Source organism: Biomphalaria glabrata, chromosome 12, assembly GCF_947242115.1.
Source record: "Biomphalaria glabrata chromosome 12, xgBioGlab47.1, whole genome shotgun sequence".
Lineage (NCBI taxonomy): Eukaryota > Metazoa > Mollusca > Gastropoda > Planorbidae > Biomphalaria > Biomphalaria glabrata.
In genome coordinates, this window is record NC_074722.1 from 9,804,406 (window position 1) to 9,822,629 (window position 18,224).

Genomic DNA, 18,224 nt, shown 5'->3' on the forward strand with positions numbered 1-18,224 from the left:
AGTTTTTAGTTTCAGATTTTCTTTTTGAATTGAAGATTATTACACCCTAGCCATAACTTCAAACAAGGGTTGGCAGCCGGCAGGGTACGAACTTGGGACCATAGAGATATCAGTTGAAAGCTAGTGCTACACAGAGGGCCATTAAAGAATTGACTTGTTATGTTTGGGTGAAAAAGGTGCTAAACAATTTTTTTATGTTTTATTTTAATTATATTGGAACTGAGCATGACAGACTTCAAATTAATCATTTCTTTTTCAATAAGGAAAAAGAGGGAAGAATTTGAATTAAGCAGAATTTTGACTTATGCAAATTTAAATTATCTGGATTCCATTGTATATTGTTTTTCAAAAAAGCTCAGTGTTTCATTATTTTGTAAGATAGCATAGAAGATTGCAAAGTAAAAAAATAAGGCAAAATGGGTGACCTATAGAGGTTTATAAATTGAGGGTATTCTATAGAGATTTTAGAAATGTTTTTCTATGCAGTTTTTTTTTGTTTGAAAGTGTCCTAGTTTAAAAAAAACACATAAATATTAAAAAGTAATGCAAAGCACATTTAAACAAAAAGATGTGTCTGACCTAACAGTTATATTCAAGTTTATTATATTGGCAGAAAAGAGAAAAGTAGCTGATTCACCTTGTTTTTATCACAAAGAAAAGAAATGACAGAAAATTCACAATTTTAAAAGAATTTTTTTCATTTTTAAGATATGAAAGACAGAAAAAGACAAACAGTACAACAAAATATTACAGAGGAATGAAAAAAACCTTACTTGGAAGCCATATTGGCCCCCTCCAATTACTGTTTCCTCCAAACATATTGGTGTGAGACTCAGCCGGGTCATAGGACACAGTGTAGGTGTTCTCTCCAGCTTGAAATGTAAAGGGATGTTTCTCATGGTACTGAGCATGTGGAAAAAAAAAACATGAATTACAGGACAGAAGGTTTGAGAAACAATTAGTAATAAAACTCAGGAGAAACATTCTACCAATGCCATCCAGAAATAACCATAGTTGACTACTTAAAAAAACACAACACTTGTATCAGCTGTTGTTATTTAAGGAAAATAAGAACGCTTTTATATTCATTTCACTTCTGTCTTTTTTTAAACAGAAAAAGAAATAAGAATGATAAGCCTAATCAAAAGTAAAAGGTGTTCCAACTATGAGTTTTCAAATGTGGTCTACTTTTGTTATAATTTTGAATACATTACATTTTAAATCTCAAGCAAGTTATACTATCAAAAAAACAAAAAAAAAACCTCCAAAAACACACACAAAAAAAAACAACAAATGGACCTTACTTTTGAAAGTGACCTGATTCCATATGGAGACAGGAACTCATTTTCATCTAGCAAATATTTCAGAATACGAATCAGTTGCTCTTTTGTAACTAAAGACAACATAATGGCCTGCTCTTCTTTTGATTCCCCATCAACAGGAGAGCTGCTTCTATATAAAATCTGTTTTGAAAATGTTGAGAATTTTACAATGCAGCTTATGCATGACTAAAGATGTGTTCAAACTACAAATGCAAACAAAACTAAATTGACATCCTGTATCTGATGAACTGAGAGTTTTACCTGAGTTTTACAGGCTAAGCCTTTTCTATGTTCCAAAAACCATTTGGTTCTCTTATAGAATCCTGGATGTTGTTTTGTTTCAGAATCCCATAAGACCAATGAAGAAAACAGTGGTACCTATAAACAAAATGAAATACATAAATACAATGGAAATCCTCCGTTTGGGCCCCTCAACTCAAGAAAACATTAAGAAAATGGAACAGACACAAAATAGAGCAGTGAGATAACAAACGAATATTCACATTTGACTAGAGTAACACCTTTAGTAAAATCACTAAATTTAGAAAGCCTTCAGGACAGAAGACTCAAAAGTAAAGTAGTAATTATACATAAAACACTGAACTATAATATTCAAATACAAAAACAAAATTTAATAAAATACTCTGAAAGACACAAAGATAAAGGCAAATTCCTCATCCCATATGCTAGGACAAATTTGTACAAATACTCCTTCTTCCCTAGTGCTATTAGAGCATGGAATGGGTTGCCTGAGCTAGCCAGGAAAACCAGTGACTTGGCAGAGTTTAAGTCATTGGTTAATATGCATGACTAAATGCATGACGCGTAGGACGTAATCATTTTCTTTTTTGAAGTAACGACTGTATTATATAAGATAAGATAAGAAATTCAACAACCTTTAAATGTTCTAAAATCCTTGCTTGCTATAGTAAAAGGCTTTGCAAGGATGGAAATGAAAATTAAACAATGAGAATAAAATGTAATATATATGTATGTATAATTATTTTTTCTTTCAAACTTTTCCCAAACTGAATGGGTCTTTAACACTGACTTGTACATTATTATTTCTGAATTAGATGTGGCAAAGTATGCAGGCAGAAACTGGATCTACCTAGTTACAGGAAATACTGCACTCATCTTGAAAGCTTTATCAGAATATTATTTTCATCTCACTTTTAGAAATACATTTGAAAACAATTATTCCTGTACCTTACATTTCAGGATAAGGTCAAAGTTAAAATTATCTAACAGAGTATAACAATTTTTTGTTTAATTTAATTAAGTTTCTTCCCATTGGTAGAAAAAAAAAACGGTTCATCTCATCTTCAGAGGTAAGTTTCAGAATTGGTATAGAAAAGAATAGTCTCTCATTATATCCTCCTTTACCTGAGGTTAAAATGCTATCGATCAACAGAAAATTTTCAAATGAAGTCAGTCCTGATGTTGTTAATGAAATTGAATATGTTAATGGTGCATATGCATAAATTTAGTGTTACAATGTTAAGAGAAAATCCTTACCATTCCCACCATGGATCTAATTTTCAATGGCATGCGAGAGTTCTCAAAGATGATGTTGTCATAGTAGAACCCGTCCTCTTCATCCCACAAATGCGCCATGCCGTAGTTGATGGCATCCATGATGTAAATAAAATGTTCAAAAAATTTACTGGCCATGTCTTCATAAATCTGATCCCTATGAGCCAAGATAAGACTGAACTCAACCATTAGCTCACAAAAGAAGGCCATCCATGCTGTGCCATCAGCCTGGGCCAGCTTGCCTCCAGTTGGCAAAGGTTTAGATCTGTCAAAAACTCCTATGTTGTCCAGCCCGAGGAAGCCTCCTTCAAATATATTGAGTCCGTCAGGATCTTTTCTGTTGACCCACCTTTAAATAATACAAGTTTAAATCGACCAATATTAGAAAAAAAAGCTTTGCTAATAGTGTGTACAAATGTTTAAAAAAACAAACAAACACACTCTAAGTTAAAATGTACAGAACCATTATGATAATTATTTAATTCTATGTATGCCATAATTTCTGTTTAGATAGATGTAATTTACACTGATCTACAGATCTATCTATAAGCCCTTTTCCAATATAAAAAGCAATGGCAAACTTATAACCATCATCAGTGTAAGTTGGCACAAGTCAGCCTTGCTTAGATTTAAATGCAAATGTATTCAAATTTAAAAAGTTCAAGATTCTAAAAATATTGAACTACAAAGTTATGCCTAATATTGAACTACAAAGTTATGCCTAATATTGAACTACAAAGTTATGCCTAATATTGAACCAACTCTAAACTTGTAACAGTAAACATTAAAAACAAAAACTGATATAAATTGCACCAGTGATGCAACAAATGATGCAGCCAATTAATAATGACACTTTGCTCAAAGATCACAAGTGGTCCACAGACCACTGTTAGTCGCTTTATGCAATTATTAAGTTTACCATTAGGATGTCACAAGGTATTTAACAAATGTAATTTAACATTTCAAAAAATTATATTATGATTGCTAATAAGATAGTATTAAAAAGCAAAAGACAAAATAGGGCCTAAACATGAATTATTTTAAGGGCTCAAAATTTTACAATTTACTTTTGAAATAAAAAAAAATGGTAACTATTTAAGGAAGATTTTCATTATTATTCTTTATAGATTGCTTTAAGTATTTCTTTTTATAAATAATAGTATTAGATTATAATTGTGGCTCAAAAATAAGATTGATGTAAATATCCATCTAGGTGTAATTAACTCTGAATAAAAACAATTTGTTAAAATATTCAATATCAGGATGACCAAAATAGATAACATTAAATGACAGGTTCTACTCTGAGGTATTAGAAAGTAAACATTATAATAGTATCAGCAAAAGCTCACCAAGTAAAATTTAATGCCAGCTTTTGAAAACATCTGGCCAAAAATACTTGATCTCTTCTGGCCCTACAGTCACCAGAAGCTTTATAAATCTTCAGTACAGCATAGGCATGCACTGGTGGATTCACATCACTAAAGGCAAACTCATAAGCTGGAATCTAAAAGTACATTACATCTATATATCACACTTATATACATTCAAACATAGTCAATATATCCATCTGCAAAAAAGAAGTATATATATATATATATATATATATATAGGAATCCAGACAAGCGAACGAGACCTGTTCTTATAAAAATTGGGTAATTTATTAACAGATTCTGTGTACTGTTTGAAATATCACTATACAATTATACAACTAGTTGCTTCTCTACAACATTCACTGGGGAATCACATAATAAATATTTACAGCAGACAGCTACATAATTAAGTTCTCTTTTGAGAAGTTCCATAAGCAACTACAATCATACTATCATACAGGCAAGTGCAATCTCACTTCTCATAAATGAGTAGTTTATGGTTTTGAAAAAACAGCAAAATACTTTTTTTTTAAACAGTAAATGAAATGTTTAAAATTTGTCATTTAAAAGGATTGTTAACCTAACTAAATATATAAATCTAAAATATTTTAGCCCATTACTACATTCATTTTGTTTTCGGCACCAAATGATAATTACACAACTTATGTGACAATCATATTTGGCAAAATTCTAAGGTTGTATGGAATATTATTAAAAAAAAAAAGAAACCTTTGAACTCACGCTTTTAACATTTATCCCAAAATGAGTAGAAATAGACTTCAAATTTCACTAAGTGTTAATTTAGGAAACAGGAACTAAGTCTAACACTAAATACTACACACACATATTGTATTCAATGACATAGGTTCTACATATACTACCAGTAATGTTAAAAAAAAAAAAACTCACCTGACCATTGGGGTGCATATACCACTCTCTAAGAAACAATAACATTTGATCTTTACAGAAGTTTATGTCTATACTGGCAAAAGGCAACATGTGAAAGGCTAGGTCCCAAGAAGCATACTAGTAAAGAAAATAAACACAATAATACACATGAATGTCATTATTCAAGTTAAAGGGGCACTATTGACATTTGAACTAAATTTGATATCATAACATGTTTTGGTGAACAGATAATACATATATGTTATATTTTTATTTTCTATACAATAATAGCTTAGTATTTGATGTTTTTCTGATAGGATTTTTCTGTGCATCGAAAAGGATCAGATTTCGGCAGCATTTCTGTGTGATAATAGCACTTGTATGTCAACAATCTAGATCTTCAAATCTTGTCCACTACTGGACTCTAAATTCTGGCTAAAAGTTTGGAGTAAGTAAATTTAATAGTAAACATCATTGTTAAAAAAAAAATCTAGTACTTAATCTAGAATAGATCTAATAACCTGAAATGTAATAAGAAATTACAAAAATTTGATCTAAAACTAGAATTTTAGATCTCAACAAAGCCTAAGGACACAGGAGAGTCATCAGGTGAAATCATTGTCAAACTTAAATTGAATCATAGAGAAAATAGAAAAAGGAAAATGATGAGGCCAAGTCAAACTGTTAAAGAAAAAACAACAAAAAGTTTCCCACCAAATGACATTTCTTAAGAAAAAGAAAAAAATAGGAAACATAAATGTTCTAGAAACACCTACTTGTAGAAATGACTAACAATTCATTACATAACATCAACTGAACGACCTATTATAATAAATTGTTATTGCTAAAAACACATATTAACTTACTCTCTATATAAATAGGTACGAAATGTTTTGACACAAGAGGTTCTGACAATAATGTATAAAACACAAAACCTTTTATAATAAACATGATTGTTTTTTTCACTATATAGTATATATTGGATAATTTCTCCCCCTCCAATCCTCTCCCCTCTCAGAAAATTTAAAAAATAATAATTTTGACTATTTCATGAATATTGTTATGTTTCTCTCTTCCTACTCAGGCCTTCTGTAAACACTGCTAAAACTCAACACAACACATCAACACATCAAGAACTTGACAACAAGAGCTCCACAATATCGGGTACTTTAATAATGAGTGAATAAGTAGATAACAGCCAATACTAGACAATTGGCATTAAACACATCAACAACTGAAATGTCACTCTGTACATCACCGTACAAAACTCTACTGTCTCTCTTTCTGGACTTGTACATCAACACATGAGGACTCGACCAGGACCGACTTCATGGCCGACTAACAGTCCCGGTCTCGACGCTCTCCGGTCTTGAACTCCGCTTTCCTACACACTGTGTCCTCGTACACGCAGGCTTTCGATCACATGACCATAACATTGGTCATATTGGCGTGTAATCGTGTAATCGTAGTACTGTCCCTTGTCCATGGCCCCGCTGACCTGAGTGATTCACCTGTGTGTCAGATGAGCCTATAGTTAACCCTTTTGCGCCGCCAATAGGGTCGTAACACTGCCCCCTTCTCAGATTTGTCCGTCCCGGACAAAATCTATCACACGACATGGGCAGTGGAGTTGAATCGATGCAGGAGGAGGTCTATCGGTGGGGGCGACAATGGGCTTATAGTGCCATCTCGATGAAGCCATCTGCGTTGTATACTGCGTATGTCTCTTTCTCCTTCTGCTCCAGTTGACCTTCACCTGGTTGCACAGACGTCGTGGTTGCATCGCCATGCACTTTGGACTCAGCAACCATCGCCTTTTTCGGTCGCTCACTACTGAAGGCAGCCAGCCAGCACATGGGGAGGGATAAGATGTCAGGACTGGGGTCACCAAGATCGTTGGCCTATCAGGTTGTTTCATAGGGCTTTCAAGAGATGGGCTTTGGGAATGGGTTTCAGGTCCACAGGAGGGGAAATAGTGGCACACATCATCTTCAGGCTTGTCCGGAGGGCAAACTAGTGGAGCAAGTTGGCAGCACTCCACTTGCGAAGAACCCTCATCTTCAGCATCAGGCTCCAGTTCACTTACTTGACCATCATCAGGGCTTCTCACTATGGTCTCGTCAGCAGGACAAACGTCTGTTGGGTGCAGACCTTGCCGATGGGTTCCTTGGAGTTGGCGTTCTCCCTGCAAAGCTCGACACACAAAGTTCTTGCCAAACATCTGGGTGCAGCCATCAGGATTCGAGTTCCTCCCATCAACACTGGCAGATTGACAGATGTCTTTAATGTCCTCAGCTACGAGCTTGGGGAAAGACACAACGTTGTCATGTTCTGTCTGGCTGATGGAGGCACTCAGATCAGGTACGTCTACAGCAAAAGCGTTGGTTGAGCTATTGGTCTCTTCTCTTGTTTCTTCACCTGTCTCTTTCTGCGAGTCACCCTTGATCACATTCTGAAAGCCAGCCAACATCTGTTTTTGAAATGTGATCAAGAGCTCTACCACATCAGGTTCGAGTTCAAAGAGGAACGTGTTCGGATCTTCCTCTTCATCCACCAGGGCTTGCCGGGGACGTTCTTTAAGAGTTTCGTTGTTCCTTTCGTAGTACTTCAGTCCTCACCATTTCAGCTCTTGTTTCAGTTCTTTCAGATTCAGTTCATCTAGCAGTTTTACAGAAGCCATAGGAAATCCCACTTCTGACACCAGTGTTACGTTTCTCTCTTCCTACTCAGGCCTTCTGTAAACACTGCTAAAACTCAACACAACACATCAACACATCAAGAACTTGACAACAAGAGCTCCACAATATCGGGTACTTTAATAATGAGTGAATAAGTAGATAACAGCCAATACTAGACAATTGGCATTAAACACATCAACAACTGAAATGTCACTCTGTACATCACCGTACAAAACTCTACTGTCTCTCTTTCTGGACTTGTACATCAACACATGAGGACTCGACCAGGACCGACTTCATGGCCGACTAACAGTCCCGGTCTCGATGCTCTCCGGTCTTGAACTCCGCTTTCCTACACACTGTGTCCTCGTACACGCAGGCTTTCGATCACATGACCATAACATTGGTCATATTGGCGTGTAATCGTGTAATCGTAGTACTGTCCCTTGTCCATGGCCCCGCTGACCTGAGTGATTCACGTGTGTGTCAGATGAGCCTATAGTTAACCCTTTTGCGCCGCCAATAGGGTCGTAACAATATATATTTCAAAATAAGGATGGCTGCCTGGTCAAGTGATATGTGCTCAGGACATGTTGCCTCGATGACCCCTGTGTGATTTGGCTAATAAGTAATAGTCTTTCTGAGGGAACATCCATCAGTTATTGGGTAGATGGTGTTTTAGGGCTAGTTCGTCAGTAAGCTGGATCAAAGTTCTTTGCTTTTTTTGGTTGTTTTTGTTATTTCTCTGTTAGTAGTTTATTTGTGGATGGTCGTCCTCCAACCTTCTGTATCTCTCAATAGCTTCTAATGCTGCTCTGTTGCGCCTTAACTTAAGAGGTTCAATAATGGAGTCTATTTCACAGGCTGCTGTGGGAGTAGTTCTCATACCTCTACTGATTAGATGCAAGGCTTGGTTTTGGATTGTCTAAATATGATTGGTAGGTTTTGTTGGCGGCTACTTGTATGGAGAGACAGTTATCCATGATAGATCTGACGTATCCAGTGTATAACTATCTTAAGGTTTTCTTTTCAGCTCCCCAGGATGTTCCTGCTAGATGTTTTATTATGTATAATCTATGTGATGCCTTTTCTTTTAAATCTTTATTTATTGGCTGTGAGTCTATTTTTAGGATGTAGTTTCTTATTGCTATTTTGTTGCTGTGGCTAAAAGTTGAATAAACTGACTTTTCTTTGTTTATTTCCATTTTCCATAATTTTGAAAATGTGGAGATAGCTGTGAGGGCTCTGTTTAATTTGGATCTAGTCAGCACTGGATATTTCTAGTCCAAATAAGGAGGTCATCTGCATAAAGTGCCTTATTAACCGAAATGAGGTCTGGGAGGTCATTCATGAAGATTAGAAAGAGTGTGCAGCTAAAGGCTGAACCTTGTGGTAGGCCTTCTTCCAAACTTTTTTTTACTAGAGATGGCACCTTCGAATCGGGTTTGGATGGTTCTGTTTTTTTAGGAAAGCCCTCATCCAGCTATACATTCTTCCATGGATGCCCATTTTTCTCGTCTTCAAAAATAGATCTTTTCTCCACACCCTATCATAGGCTTGTTGCAAATCTATAAAAACTGCTGTAGTGTGTTTGTTTTCGAGAAACCCTTCTGCTGTGTCCTGGATATAATGAAAGAGTTGGTCTTCTGTTCTACTTGCTTTCCTGAAGCCAGCTTGTGCATTGTGGAGTGAGCAAGTGCTTTCTATCAGAGGAGATACTATACATTAAATAAATCATTTTCATGGACAATATTTAAACCCACACACACATTATAATGTTAGTGACCTAGTGATATAACAATAATTACACAACAGACTTATTTCTCAAAAGTAATGGACAAAAATAACTGTTTTTTTGTATAGCCAATGTCTGAAATATACAAATGCTCTAGTCTCACCCAAGGGTACTCCCATTTGTCTGGCATGCTGATAATATCTCGGTTAAACAGGTGACGCCAGTCAGAGTTTCGTACTTTGGAATGTGCAGCTGGTGGAGGAGGTTGTCCTTGATCACCTTGTAACCATTCCTTTTAGACATCAACAGCAATATGAAATTATACAGTTAACAATAATTGGAAATTTTCAGATAAAAAAATCTGAATTGTGTTTCTTAACAGGTTCATATTCAAATGCATTTAAAACAGAAGAATTGAAACAGATGAATGAGAGATCAAATAAGTTTCACTCACTAAAACAACATAGTGATAAAATTGTTTGCTCCACAGAAGTCCAGCGTAGGCTTGTCTGGTCACTAATATTTCCTGAGGGTCTTTGCACACAATAACCTTAAGAAACAAAGGATCATTCTATAAGCTTAACATAAATAGTTTGTTTTTTTTATGCATTAGTCCTTTCACAAGGCAAAGATTTAGTTGATGCTTGAAACATATGATTAATTAGAGAAATGTAATACTCTTACTAAATTAGGAAATAAAGAAACTAATTAAATAACAATATGAAAATAAATTATATGAAAATATAATATATATATAAATTGAATGTAAGATATATGTATGTCCCGCATGCAGCCAGGTGTTCTCTTCTATGTCAGCTAAGTCAAGTTGGCGCCTAAAGCATTTCTGTGGGGCACCCTGTTATGTCGAACATAGTGTATGTTTAATGACCTTTCCATAAATGGAGGACCCTATAAATAAATTTAAAATTACCTAAATATATCTCTATCAAAGAACGAAACTCTTTATTATATTGGGTAAACCTGTTTTCATTGTATTTTATTTAGATACAAATATGTTTTCTGAAAGGGTAAACCGATTTTCACAATCTACTTTTATTCAATCCACTAGATCAGTAATACACAAACTAAGGCCAGCAGGTCATATCCGGCTAGTAAATTATAATTTAATCTCCCAAATTTTGAATAGGTATAAGAAGATCAATAATTTATTCAAGACTGAATGCTTCAGCTGACATTGTGTGGATATTCATCATATTATTAGCAACATTTTTCAGCATTCTCTGCTATAAGTATTGATTTTATACTTTTATTTTTCTGCCTCAACTTTGCATTAAAAGCTAATTTAAGAAAAAGCTAATAAACTAGAACATTAGTTTATATACCTCATTATAAAACTCATCTGCTTCCTGCTTCCTCCGTGCAAAAATATCATCAAATCCTTCTTTGGAAAACATTCTGTCTGGTTCAGGACCTTGTGACTTTTCAAACAACCTGACCTTGATAACAAACTCTTCACCACCAGGTATCTCCAGGATGTAGTGCGCAGCACACTTAGTACCAAACTTGTCTGGATTCACAGCAAAATTTTCACCTAATGGATAGGTAGCAGCCTTTTAGAATTGTGCTTTTAAGTGTTTTGAAGTGAGATGTAGAAAAATGTTTTGATGCCCATTTGTAGATAAGAAAGAATGTTTCCTCTGGGAAGGTTGCTTATATTGTTAAGTAAGTCTTGAGAGAACAAACATTTGTTTTACATTTATCTGATGCTCCTTAAAAAATTGAAGATTATTACATCCTAGTTCAAACCTCCCCTGATCTGTGGCAGGCAGGGTTCAAACTTGAGACTTTTGAGATGACAGTTCACAGAGCATACTTATCTTCTTATCTTATAAAATACAGACGTTACTACATGGCCAGGTAGCCATCCGCCATTTAATGTTTTTACAACATAAGAGGAGGTTTATTATTCTAAAATCATATAAACAAGTAGGCAAAAGTGAAAATACAAGAAACTAGCTGCTTTTCAAATATAATCAGTAAATATGTTATAAGTTTAACAGTTTCATGAAATGTTTTTTATTTAAGTTTCAATATTTGAAGAAAATCAATGATGTTAGCAATGAGAAAAAAATAAACATTCTTAATAATTAGAAATGCAGAGCAAATGTATTGGTTGACTTTAGACTGAAGATCAAATATGACTGAATTGATAGCAGGAGTAAAGAAACATATTGCATTAAACATTATTATAAACAACCCATCATGCTCTAATTTAAACTCTGAGACCTCTTTAAAAAAAATTTGAAAATCCAAAACTTTTTTATTTTTCACAATGTTTCTAGCCTTTCTTTATATCAATTTACACACTCATTGTTTTTCTTCCTCTATGAAGGTTTCAAAAGTCTTACCAAACAAGAGCAGCCTATGGAAAGCATCTTTAACAAAAGGTGAAGTATTGTTGAGATGGAATATGCGTTTGAAGTTGGTCTCATTTTCTGTAAACAACATTGTTGGCTTGTTGCCCTGTTGATCAACATCCACTTCAAAGATATAGCTACCTGTTAAAATTTTTAAAAATGTTTTTTAAATAAAAGGATAGGAAATAGAAATATTGATTAAAATAAAAGACTTAAAAAACACAATTTTTAAACTTCTAAAAATTATATAGGAGCTTGATGCATACTAACTCTTTCAGTGAGGTCATAATGACATTTCTGTCTGTCCCAAGTCAGGATAAAGGAAGAGGGCCGGGTGTAGAGCTAGCAACCCCACTCAGTAAACTCAATAGCTACAGAAAAGTCGACAAAAGATTACTGAAAACTTTGCCCTGAGAAGAGAAGGCTCTTCTACATATTTAAATTTAGTTATAACTGGAACAAGATGGAAAGGATGACATAGGACATGGGACTATGGAGATCTATTGTTGGCGGCCCATAATCCAATATTGGGGTGACAGGCTGTAAGTAAGTAAGTAAGGATGCATAATAAAAAATTGACATAGTTTTACTTTGATTAATACATAAGGAATAAATTCTCTAAAATTTTTTTGCTAATAATTAGAAGAATGTATATAAATTTCTAACCCAATGTTAGATGTTCTGCTTCAATATGTCCAGGGCTGGTTTCTTTTAAATTGGGCTTTTTGGTCAAGTAGGCCTGCAGAATACAAATAAATGTATTATCAAAATCATTTAATTAGAAAAATTAATGTTCAAGGATGGGTGAAAGTATTTAGAACACAATTGAAGATAAACACAGAGCAGGAAGTGAACAATCCAGGATTTAAGCATTTGTGCGTTCTTTAATATCAAAGACCTGTTAATTTTAATGAGTTTAGCACTAGTGTACAACACAAGGCATCAAGAATTTTGGATATCTTGATGGAATCTTTCAGTTCACATTATCTCACAAGTGAGTGACTTAGTTCATATTTTGTGATGTAAATTACTTTCTGCACTAACCCTGTCTGTATTTTTGCTCTTTTAGTAACTGGGAGAATTTAGGGGAATGTGGGAGTAATCCATTTTGGAGTCAGAATGCACACTGGAACCACAAATAGTAGTAGTAAAAATCTGGGTAAAAAGATCTAAGCTGTTATCAGCACTTTAGTGTCAGCTATTTTTCACTGACATTTGATGTTAAAAATTTAATCAGGTATATGGTTAAGTTTCTTGAAAAAGATTTGCACGCCACTACTGTAAATAGCAGAGGAAGGAGACCTAATGCTTGAAGAATTTTCACCTTCCTGTGGTGATGCCTGTCACATCTACCCAACATTGAATATTGCCTACCAAATATTGCACTTTTTCGTATAATAATTCTAAAATTGAATCTCTGCATCAATACATTTACTATGAAACAGTGTGCTACAAGGATGCATTCAGTTATCAGATCTGCTTATTCTGTGCTCATCTATTACCAGTGCAGGACTTTTATTTTTTTTTTAGTACAAATGCCTAAAAACTGAGCAGATCCCTCAGAATTGAGTTATGATGTGATGTCATGAGATTTAGACTCAGCATATAGATCATAATTGTCAGCTAATATTCTGTACATTTTAAATTGTATACTCACATCACAGTTCTGTCCCCAGGACCACATATTACGAAACCATAGAGTCGGAAGTATGTGTATCCTGGATGTCTTGCTTCCTCTGTTGGAAATGATGTATTTCACCAGTATGTCATCTGGGTTGGACTTGCAAAACTCTGCCTTGATATCCCAATAGTTTCCATCATCAAACACACCTATACAAACAAGTTAAATGGCAGACAATCAATGGAAAGTGAAACATTTTTTTTATACAGTGGCCTAGCTTGGGATTTGGGGGATTGACCTCTTTAGGGGCACTGCATTCTGACATTCAGATCATGACATGAGATTATGGCGATAATATTTAATGTAAAAACAAATTTCGAACACTCATTCAGGGGCCCCTCTCAAGTGGAGGCCAAGGATTTTTAAATTTGGAGCCCCCTTCCCTCACCCTAGCTACGTCACTATATATATATTTTCAGTTTCAATATCACTGCCTGGTATGGTAATCTGAGCATTAAAAATAAAAATAAACTTTATAGAATCCTAAATGCTGCTAGTAAAATCATTGGCAAAAAACAAACCCCATTTGGGCAGTTGTTTGAGACAAATATCTATAAAAAAGCTAACAACATCCTCGAAATAAAGAATCACCCTTTGTGTCAGGATTTTGTGATTTTACCATCACAAAAGAGATACAAGACACCGATAGCAAAGACAAACAGACACAAACACTCTTTTGTTCCCCTGGCAATCAAATCATTAAATAAGAACAATCTGGTATAAACTTTGTCACATGTAAATTATGAGTGAGTCTGGTGTGAATGTACACTTTGGTTTCTTATAGTTATAATGTTTTTTGTTTGGTATAATGCACAAATTGTAAGACAAATTTCCATACGAATAATAAAGATTATTATTATTATTATTATTATATATTGTTGTAAACCTGGTGGTGACACAGATGGAGGTAGTGCTGTGTGTTTTTAGCCTACCCAAATCGCCACAGTCCAGCGCAGAACCAGTGACAGTACACGCCAGTTCGGCAAGGACCAATGTTGTAAATATTACGCATGCAAGTCACGGCGAAAGTGATCAACTGGAGTGGTCAAGAAGGTTCGAGGCCAGTAGAGACACTATATAAGAGCGAGTGTGTCAGAAAGACTTGACTTCACGTAACCTCGCTATGTGACCAGTACGAGGCGAGAACCAGCACGGTGTGTGAAGTCAGGCAGAGCAAGACTAGGTTTTTGTAAGACAGTGTTAATGTTGTTGCCAATTGCGATGTATTTGAAATTAAACTGACTAATACTTTGGAGCCCTGAGTTGTGAGGTTCTTTAAGTTCGTTGTGTCGTATGGTGCAGTTTGAAGAGAGCCTGGATAGTAGGAGAGATGTAACAATATATATATATACATATATCAAATGTTCTTTAGCAGTTAATTGCTAGAATGACTGACCATCAAGGTGGACAACTAACCTGTGTCCAGCAGTTCATACTCTAACTGCTGCTTAGTTCTGTACTTATTCTCTGCTACAATGTGGTCATAGGGGTATGCCTTGTGTGGGTACTTGTACAGAGCTGACATGTAGGAGTGGGTGGGCGTGCTGTCCAGGTAATAGTACAGCTCCTTGACATCCTCACCATGGTTACCCTGTAAACAAAATCACAATGAAAGAGGCAAAAGTAAGTGTTTATTTAGAATTGAAAACACACTTTTTTTTTTAGCTTTAAAGTTACTTGCTAAGCAGAGGCAGCCTTAGGAGGTGGTGAGTGGGGGCAACCATCTTTGGATCTGCAACTGGAGGGGCCTCACAAAAGTAGAAATTGTTCTCTAGTTTGCTGATGTTTCATGCAAAATGATTCTGCATCATTACTTATGTTAATTAAAGTCCAGAAAATTCAATATTAAAGAAGTGGGGACAAAATCTTAAATGAAGAATAATTATGTCATGTGGTAAATGGCCAATTTAAAAAAATAAATTTTATGATTCTCCTTGAAGGGATTAAAAAAAAAAAAAGATTATTATGTAACAGGGATTTCAGTCTTTATTGAGACTGCTATATGAGGATTGGAGTATTCTACAACACAACTGTATCTTGACAACATATTGAGAAATTTTTGAATTTTTTTTTTGTAAATTGTGCATTTAAAATATAAAGTCAAATCTTGATGACTAACTTCATTTCCAGTGAGACCAAAAAGTCTTTCCTTCAGTATGGGATCTTTCTCATTCCAGACACATAGAGCCAGACATAACCTACTTTGGTAGTCTGTGATGCCCAGCAGACCATCTTCTCCCCATCTGTAGGCCCTGGACCTGGCATCATCATGAGGAAAGTACTCCCAACTGTGAACATAAAAATTGGAAATACTTTTAAATTTCAGAACTATAACGAAACAAACAAAACTTTGTTTGAAGCACAGAGGAAATACCAGATCTAATACATGTACAAAAAAAGAAAAAATAATAAACAATGTTAAATTTCAACATACGAGACGGAACGGCTAAGTTTAGACACTTAATGTATCCACCTCTACAAAACACGACAGACAGTCATGGACCAAGGGAGAGCACTGAAGAAATTCCCAGGCACTTTCTAGTTTTCTGCAAGGCCACATTTTATTCACCGCATGTGTAACAGTCGTCCGGCAAAAGGAGGACATGTCCTACGACTGGCAGGCATTGGCTTACATTATGAAAAGGACCGGCTTCTACTATTTTGATTACTCCAATGGCAAATTATTCAGCAATCCTTCATATCTAAGCCTATCTTCTAGTTGAAACAGACATACTCATTCATACATAGAAGTAAGTTGTTTTTGACAAGCCCACTTCATGAACAAGCGTTTGTTTATTCAAGGCTGTTTAAAAGAAAACATGTTACTTAGAACTGATGAAAATCTTGATTTGTTTCATTTGTTCATTCGCGGCTATAATTCTAACATTCAAAGTATGTTTACGCATTTCAAGCACAGTGCGGATAGAGAGATATATAGATAGAAAGAGAGCCTTCATCGATTTGTATATTGTTTTGTTTAGTTTTGTTTTTGATAAGGTAGGATCCTAATTTTGAAGAAATTGTCGAGAAGAGAAATCAATTTGCTGGAAGGATGGACTACCAGTGCTGTGAAAAGTCGCATTGGTCTGAGAACTGCTGTTTCATTAATATAATGGTTCTACAGCCTTTTCATTGACATTTCATACACGAACAGTATGGTCCGACAGTTACGCTGGGCAGGGCACATATCGATATCCCGTATGAGGGACGAATGTATGCCAAAAGCAGTCTTTTTTTTTTTTTTTTTGAGCTGAAAGGTGGTCGACGTAACAGAGGTGTGCCCCACGGAAACGCTTTAAGCGCCAACTTGTTTTAACTGACATAGAAGAGAGCACCTGGTAGAATGTGGCTTCAGAACGAGACAGCTGGAGGTCACTTACAAAAGCCGCGGGAAACACAAAAGAGATCAAAAGATAATCCGAGGACAGACGTAGACGGCGAAAATAAAATCTAAATTAATCGGTCACAGGCGGACAATGGTTATGCCTGCGCTAATGTGGCAAAATATGTAGGTCACAGCTGGGGCTGCGTAGCCACGGAAAATACTGCATTCCTCATTAATCTTCGGACTCGAAGCCCTCCTTTTTAAATGTTTGTCCTCCTCTAGGCATTTAGGAGTCTGGTAACATTATAGTGTATAGAGTTGGCCTTACTGCACAATAAACAGCGATTATTGTTTTTGTACTAAAATCAACTTTTACAAGTATACAAACACACTAGATCTGTGAATTCCGAAAATGTTGATATGTGTGTGTGTGAAAATCTGCCGCTATGCTGGTAGGCCAATATATTTTTTGACGTGTTTGTAACTAAATCATTTCATCTCACACACATACACACACAAGTAAGTTACACACATAGACCTACACACATATACAGACGTTTTGCTTTTGTTCTCAGAGAAACTGAATATGTCCAACTCTTGGAATTCCCCCAACACATGTTTTGTTGTTTTTACAAAGAAATGTCTAAGGTTTAAACTCACATTATAGAGTAGGCTATATATCTATGACACACCAGATATTGCTGTGTCAGCCCTTCTTATCTGGCCAAAATGTGCTCAACATTCCAGGCCAGGCTGCCCGAGTTTGTAATAAACTCAACATGTTACTATAGACAGAAGTCGGTTTGTTTTAGAAGTGGTGCACAGTCGGGGGGAGGGAATGAGAGAATTGCCATACTTGTAAAGAACCAAATCTCTTGCGTGAAGTTGATACAGTAGAACCAGGACCACGTGATCGAACCTACACGCTCACTTTCGTTCTTAGTACAACGACTGTTTAAGAATTGTGAAACGTTTACCGTGGCCATGCATTGTATTTGGCATAACCCTATAGATCTCTCAAGTCAAGGTGAACTTGTCTCAGTCTGATGCATGGTAGGCCTGTGTCTGGGACGGTCTGGTCTTACGTTACCGGGATAGCATGTATTGGGGGCGAGAAGTCTTGTCTAGCTTTTATTTGTGCCCAAATGAACAAAGCACGAAGTGTTACGGCTTGTCAATTATATAGAGCTTTAATATTCCATTTAAAAGATCCAAAGCATTATCAGTAGGCTTCTGTTGAAAATCTGAAACTTAGTCACATTGATGTAGGTATCAAACTAGTGTTACAGGTTGATTGCGTTACTTTTCTGG

At 35.5% G+C, this 18,224-nt stretch overlaps 1 protein-coding gene across 2 annotated transcripts in view; it reads right to left on the reverse strand.

The window, feature by feature from the left end:
- Positions 1-18,224, reverse strand: part of LOC106070267 (uncharacterized) — a 38,396-nt gene that overhangs the window by 9,347 nt on the left and 10,825 nt on the right. For both annotated transcript variants that reach the window (XR_008774011.1, XM_056005922.1), the window contains exons 3-16: positions 15,708-15,876; positions 15,005-15,179; positions 13,565-13,737; positions 12,574-12,646; positions 11,899-12,048; positions 10,873-11,081; positions 9,984-10,079; positions 9,693-9,821; positions 5,138-5,254; positions 4,208-4,362; positions 2,841-3,207; positions 1,584-1,700; positions 1,305-1,463; positions 774-903 (exon numbers count right to left, since the gene is read on the reverse strand). Coding sequence is in view for 1 of the 2 variants with exons in the window: in XM_056005922.1 (XP_055861897.1) it covers positions 774-903; positions 1,305-1,463; positions 1,584-1,700; positions 2,841-3,207; positions 4,208-4,362; positions 5,138-5,254; positions 9,693-9,821; positions 9,984-10,079; positions 10,873-11,081; positions 11,899-12,048; positions 12,574-12,646; positions 13,565-13,737; positions 15,005-15,179; positions 15,708-15,876 (2,219 nt within the window). In the remaining variant the exon portion in view is untranslated. The remainder of the gene's footprint in view (positions 1-773; positions 904-1,304; positions 1,464-1,583; positions 1,701-2,840; positions 3,208-4,207; positions 4,363-5,137; positions 5,255-9,692; positions 9,822-9,983; positions 10,080-10,872; positions 11,082-11,898; positions 12,049-12,573; positions 12,647-13,564; positions 13,738-15,004; positions 15,180-15,707; positions 15,877-18,224) is intronic.